General features: G+C 33.9%; 3 protein-coding genes across 5 annotated transcripts in view; all 3 read left to right on the forward strand.

Moving 5' to 3' along the window:
- Hr39 (Hormone receptor-like in 39) overlaps positions 1-5,159 on the forward strand; it is a 28,584-nt gene extending 23,425 nt beyond the window's left edge. For all 3 annotated transcript variants that reach the window (XM_053744969.1, XM_053744968.1, XM_053744970.1), the window contains one exon: positions 524-5,159. In XM_053744969.1, coding sequence (XP_053600944.1) covers positions 524-631 — 108 coding nt within the window. In that variant the 3' untranslated portion in view covers positions 632-5,159. The remainder of the gene's footprint in view (positions 1-523) is intronic.
- Positions 5,160-6,866: 1,707 nt separating this feature from the next.
- On the forward strand, positions 6,867-10,631 carry LOC128670237 (zinc metalloproteinase nas-4-like). Its single transcript, XM_053745749.1, has 6 exons — positions 6,867-7,022; positions 7,433-7,642; positions 7,957-8,066; positions 9,168-9,378; positions 10,025-10,161; positions 10,472-10,631. The coding sequence occupies exons 1-6, from the start codon at positions 6,905-6,907 to the stop codon at positions 10,565-10,567; spliced, it is 882 nt and encodes a 293-aa protein (XP_053601724.1). The 5' UTR covers positions 6,867-6,904; the 3' UTR covers positions 10,568-10,631.
- A 3,228-nt stretch (positions 10,632-13,859) lies between these two features.
- On the forward strand, positions 13,860-17,023 carry LOC128670219 (seminal metalloprotease 1-like). Its single transcript, XM_053745702.1, has 6 exons — positions 13,860-14,020; positions 14,365-14,574; positions 15,147-15,256; positions 15,613-15,823; positions 16,084-16,220; positions 16,881-17,023. Exons 1-6 carry the CDS (start codon positions 13,903-13,905, stop codon positions 16,974-16,976), a joined length of 882 nt encoding a protein of 293 aa, XP_053601677.1. The 5' UTR covers positions 13,860-13,902; the 3' UTR covers positions 16,977-17,023.
- The last annotated feature ends 847 nt before the right edge of the window (positions 17,024-17,870 follow it).

The following is a 17,870-nucleotide window of genomic DNA, read 5'->3' on the forward strand; positions in this document are numbered from 1 at the left end:
TAATAGGACTTCATTGCAGAACTAGCGGACATACGCACTAGTGATCTTATAGGGTTTCTGTTTTTTAATTTTTTGCACGGAAAAATAAAAAAAGTCGGTTATTAAATGCGTGTTACTTTCTGTTGTCACCATAAAGAATCTGGTAGATAATATAATTTGTAAAAGTACAATAGACGGACATAGTACTAAAAGAATTATCTAAACAGAGTTTTTTTAAAACATTCAACAAAGACACATACAACAACTTTACACACTTCATCCATATACATGCTCACGTGGTTAGTATAGATAAAACTTCAACTGACAAAATGTCAGAATGGCGGGTCATATGACAGTACCCTGCCCATGGATTTAGTAAATACTTCGTACCTACTAATTCCATAACCCTGCCCCTTGATCCTAGCGGAATAACATCTTTTGAACTCTAGCTATAGTATAGATTTTGTTTGTAGAGTATAGTTTTTTTTACGATAATCTACTATATTGTAACATGTCACTCAATATTTTCTCTCATTCCTTTCAGTTCTTCATGCAAGTCGGCAAGGAAATGCTCAACCCCGCCAACAAAGGTAAAGATAGCGATGGCCCGAGCTTCAACCTCCTCATGGAACTGCTGAGAGGAGACCACTGACCTTGACTGAGTTCGTCTGGCGCGTTCCGTTACGCATTGCTCAAGAAAAATATTCTAGTTTTCTATGACATTATTCTACAAGATGTGAATGAAACGCAAGTGAATGTGTGAAGCTTGTCAATTTTCTCATTATCGAATTGATTCGAAGTGACACACGCAGCGAACCAATCACATTGTGGTGTGGTTGTCGTTATGTCACAATAGTGCACTGTGATTGGTTAGTGGTGGCGTCTCACTGCGTCGATCGACTCGATGATAGCAAAGTCGCACTACGCATACAAGTATTGCTCAATTCATTTCATAATCATTGAAGAACATTAGTTGAATCAGATTTTCGGTCACTGCTATACTAAAGATATAAGAGTCGAATCTTGAATCATTTTCAGGGTATAAATAACCTACTAATAACTATTTCTAAGCTTATTTTATGATTCTTTCGCTAATTTAATATCAAATCCCCATTATAAATTTGCGCTGAATATTGTTTGAGTATAAAGCTTAAAAAATAATCCATATATCGTGTTTATATTATAACAATGAGGATATTTTCGAACCTAGTATTGAAATCATAAATCATTTCCGTTTTTCCTTTTAACTAAAAATCATTGCATCGTTAAATATAATTTTGACTTATTTAAAATTCAACGCATTTATTTTTTATGCTTTCAATATTTGTCTATGAACATAGAGATAAAAAATTGTATATTTAGCCTATATTTTGAACTGCAGGGTATACTTTAACTGTAAACAATATTTTTGATGCAATTCCGTTACAATAATAAATACATAAGTGATAAGAACCTGAGAATATAGCATGACACCGAGCGTTTATCTATCCATATCGTGTAAACTCATAAATTTTACAAGAACTATGGTTCGTAAACAGACAACATTTGTAATGATATTTGTAATCTATACACGTACATAATAACAAGTTTATTTATTAGACAAATTAAAAAACTCCCGATTTTCCATATTCATTTCGCTACAACTCTTGAACGGCTGAACCGATTTTCATGATATATGGCAAAGAATACTCGGGATAAAATTATCTATGATACAAAAAAAAAAAAACTAAACGAAAATCGGTTCATCCGTTTGGGAGCTACGATGCCACAGACAGACATGTTAAACTTATAACACCCCTGTTTTTGCGTCGGGGGTTAAAAACATATATGAGAATTTAAACATTGACAATGGAGTCATGGAGCTATTTTCAAAATTATGACTTAACAAAATTAGTATATCTATTTTGTTGAGTTAATATGATTACGTTCAATATTTTTTACCATTCCCATAATATTTATGATTACAGGTCCGTAGGCTATTATATTATATAATAAATAAATAATATGGCCTCATTACTGACACTGCCAATATGCTTTTCTACTTTATACCTCTATGTAAGGCAACGGGAACAATATTATTCAGTAGATACGTAGGTAGAATATTTTAAAGTTTACCTACAGTAAGATGTTGATTTTGCTGAATGCGAGTCAAATATTTTCGAGACATTTAAAAAGTATTTCAAACTTTGTTAGCACACACTGTCTTGCGTATTAATGAAAGTGCCCACTAAAATGTATTTTATAAACTTTTTCAAGAGTTTCAGACAACTTTTTAAAGCCTATTTGAAGATTTTCGATGAGTAGACGCGTGAGTGAGTAAATATTATGTTGTTGTTTCATAAAGAAAATTTAACAACGACAGATATGAACTGCCAAAATATTCTAAATTAGGTAACCTAAGTTACTAATACTCAGTTGCTTATGAATATGGATTTAAGGCAAGAAAATAACTATTTTGTAATCATATCTTGCCTATAGCATTTTTATAATAATGTAACTGTTTTAATAGGCACACATTTTGTGTATAATGTAAATTAAAATGACTTTTTATGCCTGTGTTTCCAGTGACGGTAGAATTCAACTATACAAGGGCGTTCACTGCGTGACGCTTAGTCAGCCTGTCCCCGTCACACAACGTACGTGCGAGAGAGATGGGTATATCGCCCATTTCTGTCGCACCTAAGGTGCGTAACAAAATCAGGTAGAATACGCGCGCGTCACGCAGCGTAGTTTAATTCTATTGAAATATGTCATTTTATGATAGAAAAAGATGAAAGACCTTATGCATTATTTATTGTAAAATTGTGTAAATATGACTATTATCTAGTGAACGCGACTCCATACGCGGGGCTCGCTTGTAATCATTGCCATTTCTAATAAGTTAAATAATTGTGCAGCTTAGGTATAAATAAGTGTATTGAAGATAAGTTTCATAGAAACAGTTTTTTTTATATTCTTAATTCAAAAGGTCCCAGTGCCAAAGCCTAAAGAAATAAGTGGAATTTGCGTTTGACTTTTTGGAGGAAACTAAATAAGGTGATCTTACTCAGACGCAGACCATTCCGAAAAACAGGCCTGTGCACACCGAACGCGTATCATGTATTTGAATTTTAACGCCCGTGTACTTGAGTGTTTACACGCATACGTTACAATCGTAAACAACGTGCGGCAAAAGTGGAATTCGGCGTGCACAAACAAGCCTTAATATTGAATGTGATTCCATGAATTTGTACTTAAGCTTTCGATTCGGGAGATAATAAAAACAATTGAACAACAATAGGATCGCGATAAAATTTCACTGGGACCATTTCTTATTGAGAATATATTATCCTCTTGTTGCGATGCGCAAAATTTTTATTTTCCACGTAAAGTATTTCCAATTGTATTTTTCGCATCAGTTGACAAATGTATTACTTGTAATTGCAATTTCTTTTTCTGTTTGTGCAATACACAACGTAAAGTATTATAAATATATTTTTGTACTAACATAAGTATATATCCAATATTTATTCAATGAAAATGCTTGGAGAACAGAAAAACCAGTCGTTCACTGCCAATATATTTATAAAATAAGACATTGCTATAAGCAAGACCGTTTTAGTTGCAATAATTGTAATTCCCGTTTAATTGTATTTAGGAACGTATTACTTGTAAACTAATAACAAATTTGAATCGAAAATTGCCTTAACGTTTAACGTTAAAATGTGTCACTTGTCCATGGGGAATTGTTTGCTCCACAATTAAAATTGATGTTTAACGTTTATTTGACATTACCTACTTAATTTCGCTCATTTGTTTTCAGTTAATACAAAATAATTTTATTTTCGTCGGTATCGTGTAGTGTCACTAGTTCTACTATTGGATAAGCAGGCCTACCATCAACTATTATGGAACGATTAAAATGATAGTTCAATTTAAGAACACGAAATTGATCGCATTGGGTATTATTAAAAATTAACTTGATGGTACAAATTTGCGATACAGGTCGGTTTAGGCCTTGAACTGAATGAAGAGTTGACGGAAAGCCCCCTGGTCTAATAGATGGAAGGTGAAAATGTCACACTATTCATATACCCGGATATCCGAATCCATAATACATAAAATCTACTATCATAAATGTCTGAATATTCGTTTATCACATTGCAAAAGAAAACAAAAAGTATTATAGATTTTCAATTATCTCATCAATACGATGTAATATAGGGGCACAAGTACTTCAATAGGTGTAATGTGTCGGAGCTCATAATAGTATATTAAGATTAATTATAATTTTGTTTTTAAAACAACGTGCCACAATACAGTCGCGTCTACTTGCCGGTATCAACATTACAATATTATAACTAACAAACATAGCTACAAATATATGATATGGTGCTGAAATTTTAAAATATACCTTTTGTTTATGTCTTTACATATTTGCTTAATTCAACCCAGAATTTAATATTACTCATACTTTTATGAAAAATTCCACTCTTAGCGTGCTTGTTAAGTCTTGTCACGTGTAGACCTGATTATTATTCAGTTTTTATCGTTTTTTATAACTTACGGAAAGTTTGTTCATGTTCAAAATTTGTTCTGTAAATTGATTAAATAAAAACATAAGTGTGGTTAATATAGTATATAAAAAAAGTATAGAAAGAGACATATTTATATGAAGTTCTTAACCTTAATTTGCTTAACTTTATCAACACGATGGCATTACCCGGAATGTATTATACTGCAACGGCGACATTTTTTAATTCCCGGCAATCGACCGTGGTTTTAATCGTTGGTGCAACCGAGTAGACGCGATTCACATCGAGATTTATTTTATGTGATTAAGTAATTTCACATTCGCATAAATTGCCTATAGATTTTGCTAGTTTGTAAGAATTTTAAGCGGCATCTATGAATTTAGTCCTGTAAACTTTATGAACTGATAATTTAAGATGGTAAATATAATGGAATTATTTTTGTATTCGCGGAGTAATGAGGGGAGAGGGTGTATGATCCTAATAATTTTTATATTAAAAATTAATAGGAGCGAAAGAATGGTGATGACGTCCAATAAATATTATTTTTACTTTTGTTATAATTTTATAAATTAGTATTATAGTAAAATTCGATTCTTTATTTTGTAGAATTATGGAAAGATTTTTTTATATATATAGAAAAATAAATGCAATTTTGGAGTAAATAAATTATTTTATTTAATAAAAACCTATGTTAAAAGCTCATGTGTCAACTGTGAAACAATAATATTTTGCGACTTAGGGGTTGAACCACTCAACTTTGACTTTAACTTTAGCCTGCGTAATAAGCGCAAAGTACGCCATTTTTTTAAATTTCTTTAAGTTACAATTTTTTTTTTAAAAACACAAGCACCACCAACAAAAAACTATATGTTTATACGTGGTAAGGCGAGTCACTATGTACTCATTATTTTTATTATTATTTTTGTTTTAAACGTCATCGGCGCCGGCGGGGTGCAAGTTAAAGTCAACGTCAAAGTTGACTGGTGCAACCCACTCACAATGCATAACATGCTTTGTTAATTAATCTCTATTAAGAGTTAATCCATTTATCAATAATAAAAGTACCACATCAATCTTTGAAATGCAGCATTGACAAGAAAATCAGGGATCAAAGAATTAAGAAATACCTCGTCTATTATTTGTTATTGTATTAAACGCTGACTATATTTACCGTACATTATTTAAAAAAATCACATACATCTAGTTAAATAAAATTTAGTACAATATTTTTCATTCAAAACTGTCTAATATTTTTCTCATCTCATCATATGTAAACACATGTACAAATTATATGCAATTATAATATTAGTTGGGAATAATTAATGCGAAAGTATGTTTGTTTGGTACCTCTTCACGCATTATCTACTGGACCGATTGTTATGAAATTTCGTACACGGGTAGAAAATAACCTGGAATAACACATAGGGTACTTTTATCCCGAAATTCCCACGGGAGCAAAGCCCCGGGGCACAGCTAGTGAATAATATTTTAAAATATATGAAAATTAAACTCACGTTTGCACCAGTATGAAATAAACTCGAACAGGAAGAATCCTCTTCCACACACATCAATGCGTATTATTATGTAAAATAAACACACAAACATCAAATAAACGCTGAATACATTACACTCTACTTTTGTTGCAGTCGTTCAATAAACAAAATACATAGGTACTTGATAAGGTAAAACGTACACTGATTTAATATTAACATTATCAATTACCAACTTATTTGTTTATCTATGTATATACATATAACAAAACCGTAGGTGAGCTATGTCTGTTCATAGGAGATTTTTAAGAAGTTATTTATGGGACCAAACAATTTATTTTAAAATTTTGCAATTTCTTAGGAAAGTCAAAAGTTTACGTTTTAAGTAAAAAAGTAAAAGGGTAGGTATATACTTCCCGTTGAGCTTGAATCATGAACATTTCGAGTCAAAAATTCTAAAATTCCATTTGAAATTTCAGCGATTAGTTAGGTACGTTTGATGAAGGAGCATCCGGATCGAACTTGGCATTAACCGAAAAAAAAAATGGATGCGGTTTTTGCAATTGTATAGCAGATTGTGTAACTTAAAATCTGGTGTACCTAGGTTTCATCGCGATACGACGTGGCTTGGAATCAGAGATATAGACAATAATAAGAATACTAAATAAAAGCAGGCGTAGCCGCGGGCAAAAGTTAGCGATTTGCAAACGAATTATTGATTTTTAAATGCCATTTTAAAATCAGACTGATTTATTTACTTTTATCTCTAATTTAACATATTAAGGGCGATAACAACGAAGACATTGAAATATTTTAATTCACTTAATTATGATAAAACAATATCTTGGACTGATATAATTGCATTAAGATGCTATATATAATAGCTGCTTTTCATTTTCGGTAATAAATAAATAGGTAACCATGAAGTTTGTTGTATTGTTGTGTTTCGTAGGGTTTGTGGTTACCTGCCCTGTTCCTGAGACCAGGACCAGAGAAGATATAGACTCGTTTAGGACTTTCCTTGAAAATACTCGTAAAGGTTTGTGTTAAGCATGCTTACCTATTATATACCTAAGTGGCTCACTTTCATAACAATTTTCTTAAGATTTCCAAGTCATTGTTTTGTGATATGATAAAAGCCGTATTTTAATTTGAATGAAGATGAAATGCCTTCTAGATCTCACAAATATATTTTAGTCTATATCTCTTACGGGGTAGACAGAGCCGAGAAAAAAGTCCGCGTTCACCTATAGGCGGATTTTGATGGAATGTAAACTTAAATAATGATAGTTTACTATAAGAACAATTTCCCTTTTACAATCTGCGCAGGAAAAAAGCATATAGGTACTTAGCACATAATGTTTTTTTGCATTAATAACAACATAGACAAAAAGAGATACTTCTAGTCTATGTTATCCTATAATAATATACCTATCTCATTTATTTTAGACGATGGCAAGACCCTTGAGGAGCGTATGGCTGCCATCCCCAAGGCCAAAGAGTGGGAGAACAGCGGGAAATACCAGGGAGACATCATCTTAGACGACGAGACGATAGATGGCATGGTTGACGCCTACATGGGAAGGAATGCCTACATCTGGCCTAACTCTAAGTGGCCAGCTGACACTGTTGTGTGGGAATTCGGGGAAGGGGAATTTGGTGAGCATATTTTGAATTTAGATGTTTATTTTCTTTTTTCTGGTTTGTTTGTGGCCAATACATACTGTTGTGAATTAAGTCCAGTGCATTTATTAGCAATTAAAGCCTACCTTACCCATCCTTTAAAACTATATATAAATTCGGAAGTTACGGATTTTGGTAAAATTCCTACCGCATAATATAACGTAAAATAGCACATACATTTTTCGGTATTGTTACAACAGTACACACGAATTTAATTTTGTAAATAGCTATAGTTTTGAATTCATGGTTAAAAAGAAGTAAGTTTTGTTAAATGACCTTTCTCTAATTAGATCCCATGCAACAAGCAGCCATAATAAGGGGCATTGAGGAGATCGAGAGGAACACGTGCATTAAATTCCGACTAAGGAATCCAGAAGAACAGAACTACGTCAGACTTACGGTAAATTTTGTTTGATTTTCACTAATATTATAAAGGCGAAAGTTTGTGAGTATGTTTGTTACTTCGTCACGCTTAAAGGGCTGGGGGGCTATTTTTATGAAATTTAGTTTTGAGGTAGCTGATACCTAGTACTAGCACATAGGGTGCAGAATTTTTTCCGGAAAGTTAAAAGTTAGTCTAACAAGCAACAGAAAAGCTAATCGAGCCAGTCCTTACAATTAATACTATATAAATTATTATATAAGACGAAACAACAACAACTCTGTTTGTTCTAATGGTTGATAGAATAGAATAGAATCATTTATTTGCAAGATTTACATAGATCTTAAGTCAACTGTAACCAGCCTGCACGCAGCCGCGCAAATATTAATAATAAATAATACATTAATTTAAAACAATACTATAGCAATAAAATATTTATATAAGTTCAACGTTTATCGTTCATATACTCTTTAATATTATAAAATCTTTTTCCATTTAACCATTCCGTCAATATTTTTTTGAAATTCTTTCTATCAGTCAATCTAATACAATTTTGGTAGCTTATTTGTATGCATATGGTGGAATACCATATGACGTACCATTTGTAGGTACATATTTTTTTGTACTTTATTGCAATAAAGGCTTAAATATAATTAAATAGACAGATGCGCCGCTTTTTCTTTCAATTTTTGATTCTTTTGCATTTGTTATCCAAGATTCCTTGATAACAACGTCATCAGTTCTCTAATGCTATGACTATTGTATTTTATTGTAACCAGAGATGGGTTTAGGTACATCTTGTTTCTTCCCAAACAGTCGGGCGCAAACTCATTCACTAGTTGGGTTGGTTGTTCAATGTTCAGAATTCTTTACTCACTTTAGGATGATATCAATTATTTGACGTCAAAAAAAATACTTAGTCTTTACATCTAGTTTCTTCCCAAACAGTCGGACGCAAGCTCATTCGCTAGTTGGGTTAGATTGGTTGTTCGATGTCAAAATTCTTTATTCAATTTAGGAGATGATATCACTTATTCGACGTCAAAAAAATTACCTAAACTAAGTTGGGCAGAAACTCGTTGAAAACCCATCTTTGGTTGTAACAAGACTTTCTTGTAGGGCCGATCAGATGGCTGCTACGCTCACGTGGGCTACTGGCAAACACGCGGCGTCCACACCTACAACCTGGCCAGGAACACACCAGGCAATGGGTGCTTCCGCCACACGACCATCATCCACGAGTGGCTGCATATCATCGGCCTTCTGCACATGCAGTCCACCTACAATAGGGACAACTACCTGGACGTCAAATGGGAGAACATGTGGCCAGGTATTTTAGTTTTATTAACTATATCTTCGGAGACATTAAACGGTAGTGGTATACACTATTGGTTAAGGTACCTATGAACTGAAAGGAAACTATTTCAAAATCTCATGTATGTACTCGTATAATAGTTTTACCTACATTTATTATTTCGTCGTGAAGAAATCTATACTCTGGTCGATGATTCATCAGCTTTTTTGTGTAATGGAGAAGATAATGGCAAATATTTTTTTTTATTTTGATTTAATTTGACTACAAAGAAGAACGATTTTCTGCTAGATGAGGCCTTGTGTTACACCACTTTTAGCTCTCAATGTGGTCTCTTTCTAAAGTTCAGCTTTGGAAGCTAACTGAAGCATTAGTTATAGGTATATGATAGATATTCTAACTATGAATTAATAAGGGTGTCCTTTTGTTAAGATACATGATAAATTAGAGAGAGAGAGAGTCGCAAAAACACAAAAAGTCTGTCAAGAAAGTGAAGAAAATTGATTTTTGACGAACTACATTTTTTTGCCATTGCAATATGAAATAGAATGGTCAAGATTGGTAGATAGCGCCCACATTTAATTTCTTTATTTTCTTGACAGACGCATGTGTATTTTGTAATGACAAATAGCAAGAATACTTTCTCATGTCTAGTTCTCCGCAGGTATGGAGCACAACTTCGACAAATACGACACCAACGTGGTCAGCAACCACGGCCTGCCTTATGAGTACGACAGCAACATGCATTATAACGGCTACGGCTTCAGTATCAATGGAGAACCCACCCTGGTCCCCTATTATGTAAGTATTATAATTTATTCTGTTATGATTTTTTTGCAGGACTATTCGCGCATTGGCGTAAATTGAAACAAAGACTGGCTAGTTGCATAGAGATTAAGCAGATTTAATTTTAAATTTTGAATTTAAAAGTCAGTTTTTTCTGATGGCCCAGTGTCAAGATAAATGAATGATTTGCAGCCAGTGGCAAACTATTAAAATATTATCTAGGAAATGGAATGGTCGGTTTGACGAAGAATAAGTAGGTACCTACCTACAGCTACATTCACTAATATTTGTATTTTTATTTAAAAATTCTCAATATTTTCGACAGGATTACCTGAAGGTGATGGGGCAGGTCCAGTACGTGACGTCCGTAGACTGGTTGAGGGTCAACAGACACTACAACTGCCCAGGCGCATGGTGGTAATAGGATATGGAAAACTGAAGTATTTATAAGAATGGATGATTGTTTAAATAAAATGTTTAAAATATTTTTGTGTTATGATTTCATAAAATACATTTTTTTTAAACTTTTCTTGTCCAAAAATACATAAAAATTACTTAGTTAATTACTTATTCATTATGGAAACAAAGTCTGGTAAGTTGTTCAGACTGTAATTGCATTCCACTAGAAATTAGACCTTCACAGGCACTTTTTCACGTAAAGTATCTAATTGTCAAAAAGCTAATTATTATTGGCATTTCGGTATTACCACTGCTGAAAAAAAATGCCGAAAAAACTCATTTAAATAGTGTGTTTAAACAATGTATTTTTTTCTTCTTATTGCCTTAAAGAAAGTGTAATGTACCATAATTTTCACCAAATAATAATAATAAATATCACATAGATTGAGCTAGCCCCAAAGTAAGTTCGAGACTTGTGTTATGGGATACTAACTAAACGATACTATATTTTATAACAAATACATATACATATAAACATCCAAGACCCGGGCCAATCAGAAAAAGATCATTTTCCATCATGACCCGACCGGGAATCGAACCCGGGACCTGTCGGTTCAGAGGCAAGTACTTTACCACTGCGCCACCGAGGTCAAATAACCAAACCCCTAAAATAACTACAGATTCAACACCATAATCATCTACAAATTCAAATTTAAATCAAATTAAAATCATTTATTCAGAAATTAGACCTTCACAGGCACTTCTTCTCGTCAATTTTTATATTTATGCTTTTATATCAAGCTACAAACTACTGGCATTTCGGAACGACCACTGCTGAGAAGAAATGCCGAAAGAAACTCATTTGAATAGTGAGTACTACAATAGCGCTCATACGTAAATTCCGGTAGATTGGCACTTTCTTGACAGGTATGTAAAACACGTAACACATAATGCCCCATAGGGCCTATCCGTATAATAAATTCGAATATTGGTCAAGTTCGAATCGATATTACGGTTAGTATCTTTTTTAAATATAGGTAGTTGACGTAATGCCTGTCAGATGACAAGCAAATATCTTCTTTTATGTGACTAGGCTGTGAAAAAAGAAAATAAATTGGAATAAAATAAATTCATAATTAATTGACGTAATTTGCTGCTTCTGGGGTTGTTTCTTACTGGAGCGTTGCGACCAGTGCGGCCGCGCTGTCATTACCATATTTCATCCATCCATTTGTGGTAATTTTAAAATGGTACTTAATGAATAATAACTTTGTACAGCACTATGAGCTTTTAGGAACAGTCTGGAATTTTGGGAATTGGTGTTTTTGTGGCATGCCGGCTTTTTATTAACATGACCCGACTTTTGTTTCAGAACTTTATCTCTGACCTAAGGATGAGGTATTCCTCTTGAAAACATAATAATAATAATGTAAGACATCTTAAAGTAAGGCAATATTCCAGTATGTCGAACTAAGAGATAAACAGCTGAGAGACAACGTCAGTATTCTCAAAGAGGGTTGACATCAGGCAAGCGGAAGTTGGGAACCACAGCCGAATCGACAAATATTGTATTTTATTTTTTCAAGCGTCTCCCGGGATTGGAGGCGTCACAGCCGTGGACACGCTCAGATGAGAGAGTAAATACATTTTGAGAACTCGTAAGCATAAGGTTTATGTATTAATTTGACACCCGTCCGAAGCCAGGGCCGATTGCTAGTGTATGCATTTGACAAATATGACAACATAAAAACCCATGTTCCATCCTGTACTGACCTGATAAATTTATCACCAGCTAATTAATTACTTTATCAGTTAATACTTGATTATATTTTCATAATAATTTGTATTAAATTCAGTAACCTTGGAGATATTCGAACAATAACGCGCGAATACAATATTTCAATTTATGAGAACCATTGATTGAAACTTTATGAGAATCATTGTTTGAAAATTGCCTTTTTTTCATCAATGAAGTGGTCCTCAAGAAAAGAATAGGGAATCGGATAGAAATTTACAATCAATAATACAAATATTTTAAGCCCATCATGTGCGTAACTATAGGGTTTGCGACGAATATCCTCAAAAATCCAAGACACCATCTCTATCCGAAACTTTTATAACAGATTCGGTTACGGATATATTTTTATATCGGATACATATATTTATCGGATTATCGGATTTATATATAGTTTCGGTTAAGGTTATGGAGCTAACATTCCTGCTACTTAATTTTTCAAAAAAGCAAATATTTGTCACGTTCGAGCGCTCTGCGAAACGTACCAATAAATATAAGTACACTTATCTAGGACCCTGGGACTAGGACGTCCAACTAATTATAAAATATCATCCAACTAATTATAAAATGAGTTCAGGTCATCCAACTAATTATAAAATGAGTTGTATGATCGGCGTGTTTTGCGGATGTGAAATTTGTCATAAAAAATAAACAATTTTATCATAAAACGCAATCATCAATGAACAGACAAATAGTACAACATTATTAGTTACGCTGCAAAATGAACAATGAGCCCTATATTGATAAAAATCGCGATTATAATAGCTCGATGTGGACTGTACAATCTGAAATGACGAAATTATAATTCGTCACACTTTTTATAGGTACCTAAATAGGTGTCATATTCATAAGGAAATGTGGGTATTTACATAATTTATCTGTATATAGCTCTTTAAGAATGTTGTCGTTGCCGATCAGCTGTCGAGGCTGAACAGCCTCAGTGTCGTATAAGAGGACGGAATAAGAACTTATTACGTTCCTTGTAGAACATGAATAGGATTATGGCTTGGTCAATTCTATCATGGCATGTGGTATAATGCCGCCGGCTAACGAAATGTCTACGCCCCGTTTCATACTATCCTCTGCGGCCGCGCTTCCAAAAACATTCACAAAATTGACATTACCACAGTACAAATTAATTATTTTAAAGTCAGATAGTAAAACTAATTCTTGTCTTTGTTATAATTTGAAAAATTGTAGTGACAGCGCGGCCGCAGCGGTCGAAAACGTTTTGAGAATCAACCCTTGACATGCAATTACTTCGATAGATGTGTTGATACCTAAAAACTGAATTTTAAAGTAAAGTTAATAATCTGTGAAATTTAATAACTAACATATACCCACATCACCTGTTCCATAAATAAATTTTCATCCCTGTACTTTCTGCGATGGAATGTGTTTCAAACGCAACAGTTTTAAAAAAATAGCCTTAAAATAAAACTTAGTGGGCTACAGACATAGACCACAAACAATTTTATTATTATACAGAAGATTAATTTATCAGCGATGATAACAGGTATAAAATAAAGTTTGTGAGGAATTATAATACCAGACTGGACAAAATGTTGAAGGCTGCAGTGTTGATCTGTTTAGTGGCGGTGGCTGTGGGCACTCCCTCCGTGGTGAGGAGTCGGGACGACATCCAGGCTTTCAGGAGTTACTTGGAAGCCACCAAGTCCGGTAAGCTGGAGTGTGGTTTTTAATACGCTTGATTTACGAACTAATTAATGTAGGTATTTAATTGAATGAGTATATTTAAACTATACAATTGCAATACCTGTAAAAGGTGACTAAGTTATAAGCACTAATTGTAATCACTTTAAGATCATTGTAACACTTGGTTGGCGAATTATTAATATGAATATGAATGAATATATGATTATAAAATGAAGGGATTTTTTCTTTTGGAGGTGTAGTTATTTATCAAAAATGTGCTTTTTGTAGCTACATACAAACTTTTAAATTTGTGTAGGTTGATGTGCTGTTGATTGTAACATTGTAACAACCTCTTCACATTTTTCCAGATGATGGGAACTTCATCGCCCGCAGCCAGGCGAATCCCATGGCGAATCCTGAGGAGAACAGCGGCAAGTTCGATGGTGACATCATTCTGGACGAGTTCATCATCGACGACATGATTAAGGAGTACGCTATGGGCAGGAACGCTTACACTTGGCCCAACACTAAGTGGCCTAACGACACTGTCGTTTGGGAGTTCGGAGAGGGAGAGTTCGGTGAGTATAATCTCTCTGTCTTCAGTGTGAGTTCATTGTCATGATCTAGGAGTACGCCATGGGCAGTTCGCAAACTGGTTGTTACAAGTACCAACTCAATAAACATTACAAACTTAATCTCCGGAACTATCTGCCCGATTAAAAAAGAAATGCTAGACAAACCCGGGCAAAACCGGTTTGATTTACTAGTTGACATAATATTGTTATTATCGACAGTTATCAGAGGTTTTTTATATCATTACTAGATATCGGGACATTAGTATCAGTGATTGATTTTTAGCATGCTAATTACCTATATATATTAATTATCTTAATCGATTTAACTACTTCATATTTTTTTACCCACGACGATAATAATAGAGGTGTTATTAATTTTCCCACGCATTAAATTATTGGAATTACTTTGCAAGAAAGCGTTTAATGTTGAATACTAAGATTGGGTTGCACGCAAGATAACAGAAATAATTTTATGTGTAACTTTGAGGTTAACTTTCTAAAAAGTTAAAGTTGTTAAAGGTTTGAGGAAACTTTTCCTCACGAAACCTGAAAATGAAAATGATGTATGATTTCAGGACCCCTGCAGTCTGCCGCCATTGAAGAGGGCATCAGGGACATCGAGGAACACACCTGCATCAGGTTTCGCTACAGGGAGCCTCAGGATACCGCTTTCGTCAGGCTGACCGTAAGTAAATTGATAAAATAAGTAATAATTTCGTTGTTTGCAACGGATAAACTCAGGAAACACATGTTTTAACCATGTTAACATGTTTTAAACTGTGCGTGAAGTTCGCTTATCAATCTTATTTTTATATATATATCCTCTTGAAAAAATTAGGATTTCAGGTGCTTTTCAGGGCGTGATGCTTTCAACAGCCTGAATAAAACAAATCGCGCTAAATTATATTTAAAAAATTGCAATTTTATATTTGAAGTCCTTTTTTTAGGCCCTGTTCAACTGTTTCTTCATTTGTCCCTGTTAATCAGCCCACAGTTTACCACGTACAAAAATAAAAATAAATTGAACAAAAATGTCACCAGGGTCTAGCCAACGGTTGTTACGCCCACGTCGGCTACTGGGAATCCCGTGGAGTCCACACCCTCAACTTGGCACGCAACACTCCCGGAGTGGGTTGCTTCCGTCACGCCACCATTGTCCACGAATGGATGCACATCCTCGGCTTCCTCCACATGCAGTCCACCTACAACAGAGACGACTACGTCAGGATTGTCGAGGAGAATCTGCAAGCTGGTTAGTACATAGAAACTTCTGGAAATCTCTTGTCCTAAATCCATTGTCCACTAATGGATCCATACGATCGACGTCAGGAATGTCGGAGAAAATTTGAAAATTGTTTAGTACATCTAGAGCAGTGGTTTCCAAATTTGTTTGGACTACTAATATAGGTGTTTTAAAATAATGAAATTAAGTTACGTATTAAAAAAATCTGCACATTTATCGATCCTCATCAAGTTCTAGAGATAATTTGATAGTTTCAACTTTGTTACCAGGCTCCGAACACAACTTCAACATCTATTCCGCCGATCTGGTCGACAACCTCGAAGTTGGTTACGACTACGTGAGCTGTCTTCACTACGGACCTTTTGCCTTCACCAGCAACGGTCAGCCTACGATCGTCGCCCTTCAGGTAAGTTTTACAGATATAAATTTATTACAAATTAGAAAAATAACTGATTTTGTATTGTCTACATATACTATTAAATAGGCTGTATTGTATAGATCTCGCAAAATTTGAGGCTTCAATTATTGAAACAATTTAAAAATAATACTCCACTAGTGGTATTATATAGTATCTCTAAGGGTTCTCTAAAAGGGTGAATTTCACGAGCGTTTCGAACTCCGCCGGGGGCTGTTATTAGTGTTTATTAAATTTTACCATAGAAAGTAATCAGTTTAATTACCTATTTGATAAATAAGTAAAGTACAGCTACGATGTTAATTTTATAAATGTCTAATTTAAAAAAAAAGATTCTTTATTTTAAATAAATGTGGAAAAAACGCTCGTGAAATCCACCCATAAATACTTAGGTACTAGTAACAGCTTTGTAAGATTAAAATCGCGTTGAAAAAAGATTTTAAATATGATTTAATTTTGCAGTACTCATTTAAAACTATGAAATATATTTATCGAACTACACTCTAATAATAGAGTTATTTGTTACGTCTCGATATTAGACGTCCATTTTCGTCAAATGTTTTATCTTCTCTTATCTCCAAATCTCTTCAATCTCAATTATCTTCAAGAGATCTGAGAACCGCTTTCTAATTTATCAATGTATTTTCCCAGGAGCACGAGGGTGTGATGGGCCAACGCGAGTACATCACGGACAAGGATTGGCTGCGCATCAACAGACACTACAACTGCCCCGGCGCATGGGACTGACCTGATGATGGAGTAGAAATCGATCATTAAACTATTTTATCACCTAATCTCTATTAACTTTTCATTTATTCCTGGTCATATGTGACGTTCCGCGGATAAAGGTACAGCCAACAGAACCTACACAAATTCAATGCAAAATCGCCCTTATTACGTAGTTTAACTTGGCGTTTAGTTGACTGTACCTTATGGTCGAATTTTAGTTAAACAAATTTCTGTAATCTGTATTCAAAAACTATTTAAAAAAATTCAATAAACACATACAAAAAAAGCTAGGTTAGGTTAAATCAGTGGCGTTACTATGTAAGTAAACTAAATAAGAGATTATGCCATAGTGCAAAAAATCTGAAGATTCCTTCTTTATTATTAAGAGTTTAAAATAAACTTATTTAATATATTATAAGACTATAATATATTATAAGACTTTCGTCTTTAAGTTTTGATCGGTTAGATTGAAAAAGAGTTTAAAATAAACTAAATAAAGAAGGAATCACATTGTTACAAAATCACATTGTTACAAAATTAGACCTATTTTGCAATAAGTTTGGTCTACATCTCTTTTTCACTTGTTAAAAAATCAACCTAAATCAAAGCCAATAAACCTTCATTATCGTTAAAATATTTTTTATTTTCTTAAAAAAAAAAATACTACTCCAAAAGTGCGCTTGTTCCAAACTCGGCATAAAAACATCTGAGAGAGCGCCAAAAAGATATTATTTACAAAACATACAGGCGATTTTTTTTAACTGCTCCCCAAGGATGACCCGACCTCCGTGTTGAACACGTGACGGGCTTTGATCTTGTCGGACATAAAATAGGATAGAGATAAAGCTTCATACCGCGTTCAAGCCACAAATTGCTCTTTCGAGATTTGTAAGCCGAATAAAAAGTTACATG

This window comes from Plodia interpunctella, chromosome 5 (assembly GCF_027563975.2).
Source record: "Plodia interpunctella isolate USDA-ARS_2022_Savannah chromosome 5, ilPloInte3.2, whole genome shotgun sequence".
Taxonomy (NCBI): Eukaryota; Metazoa; Arthropoda; class Insecta; order Lepidoptera; family Pyralidae; genus Plodia; species Plodia interpunctella.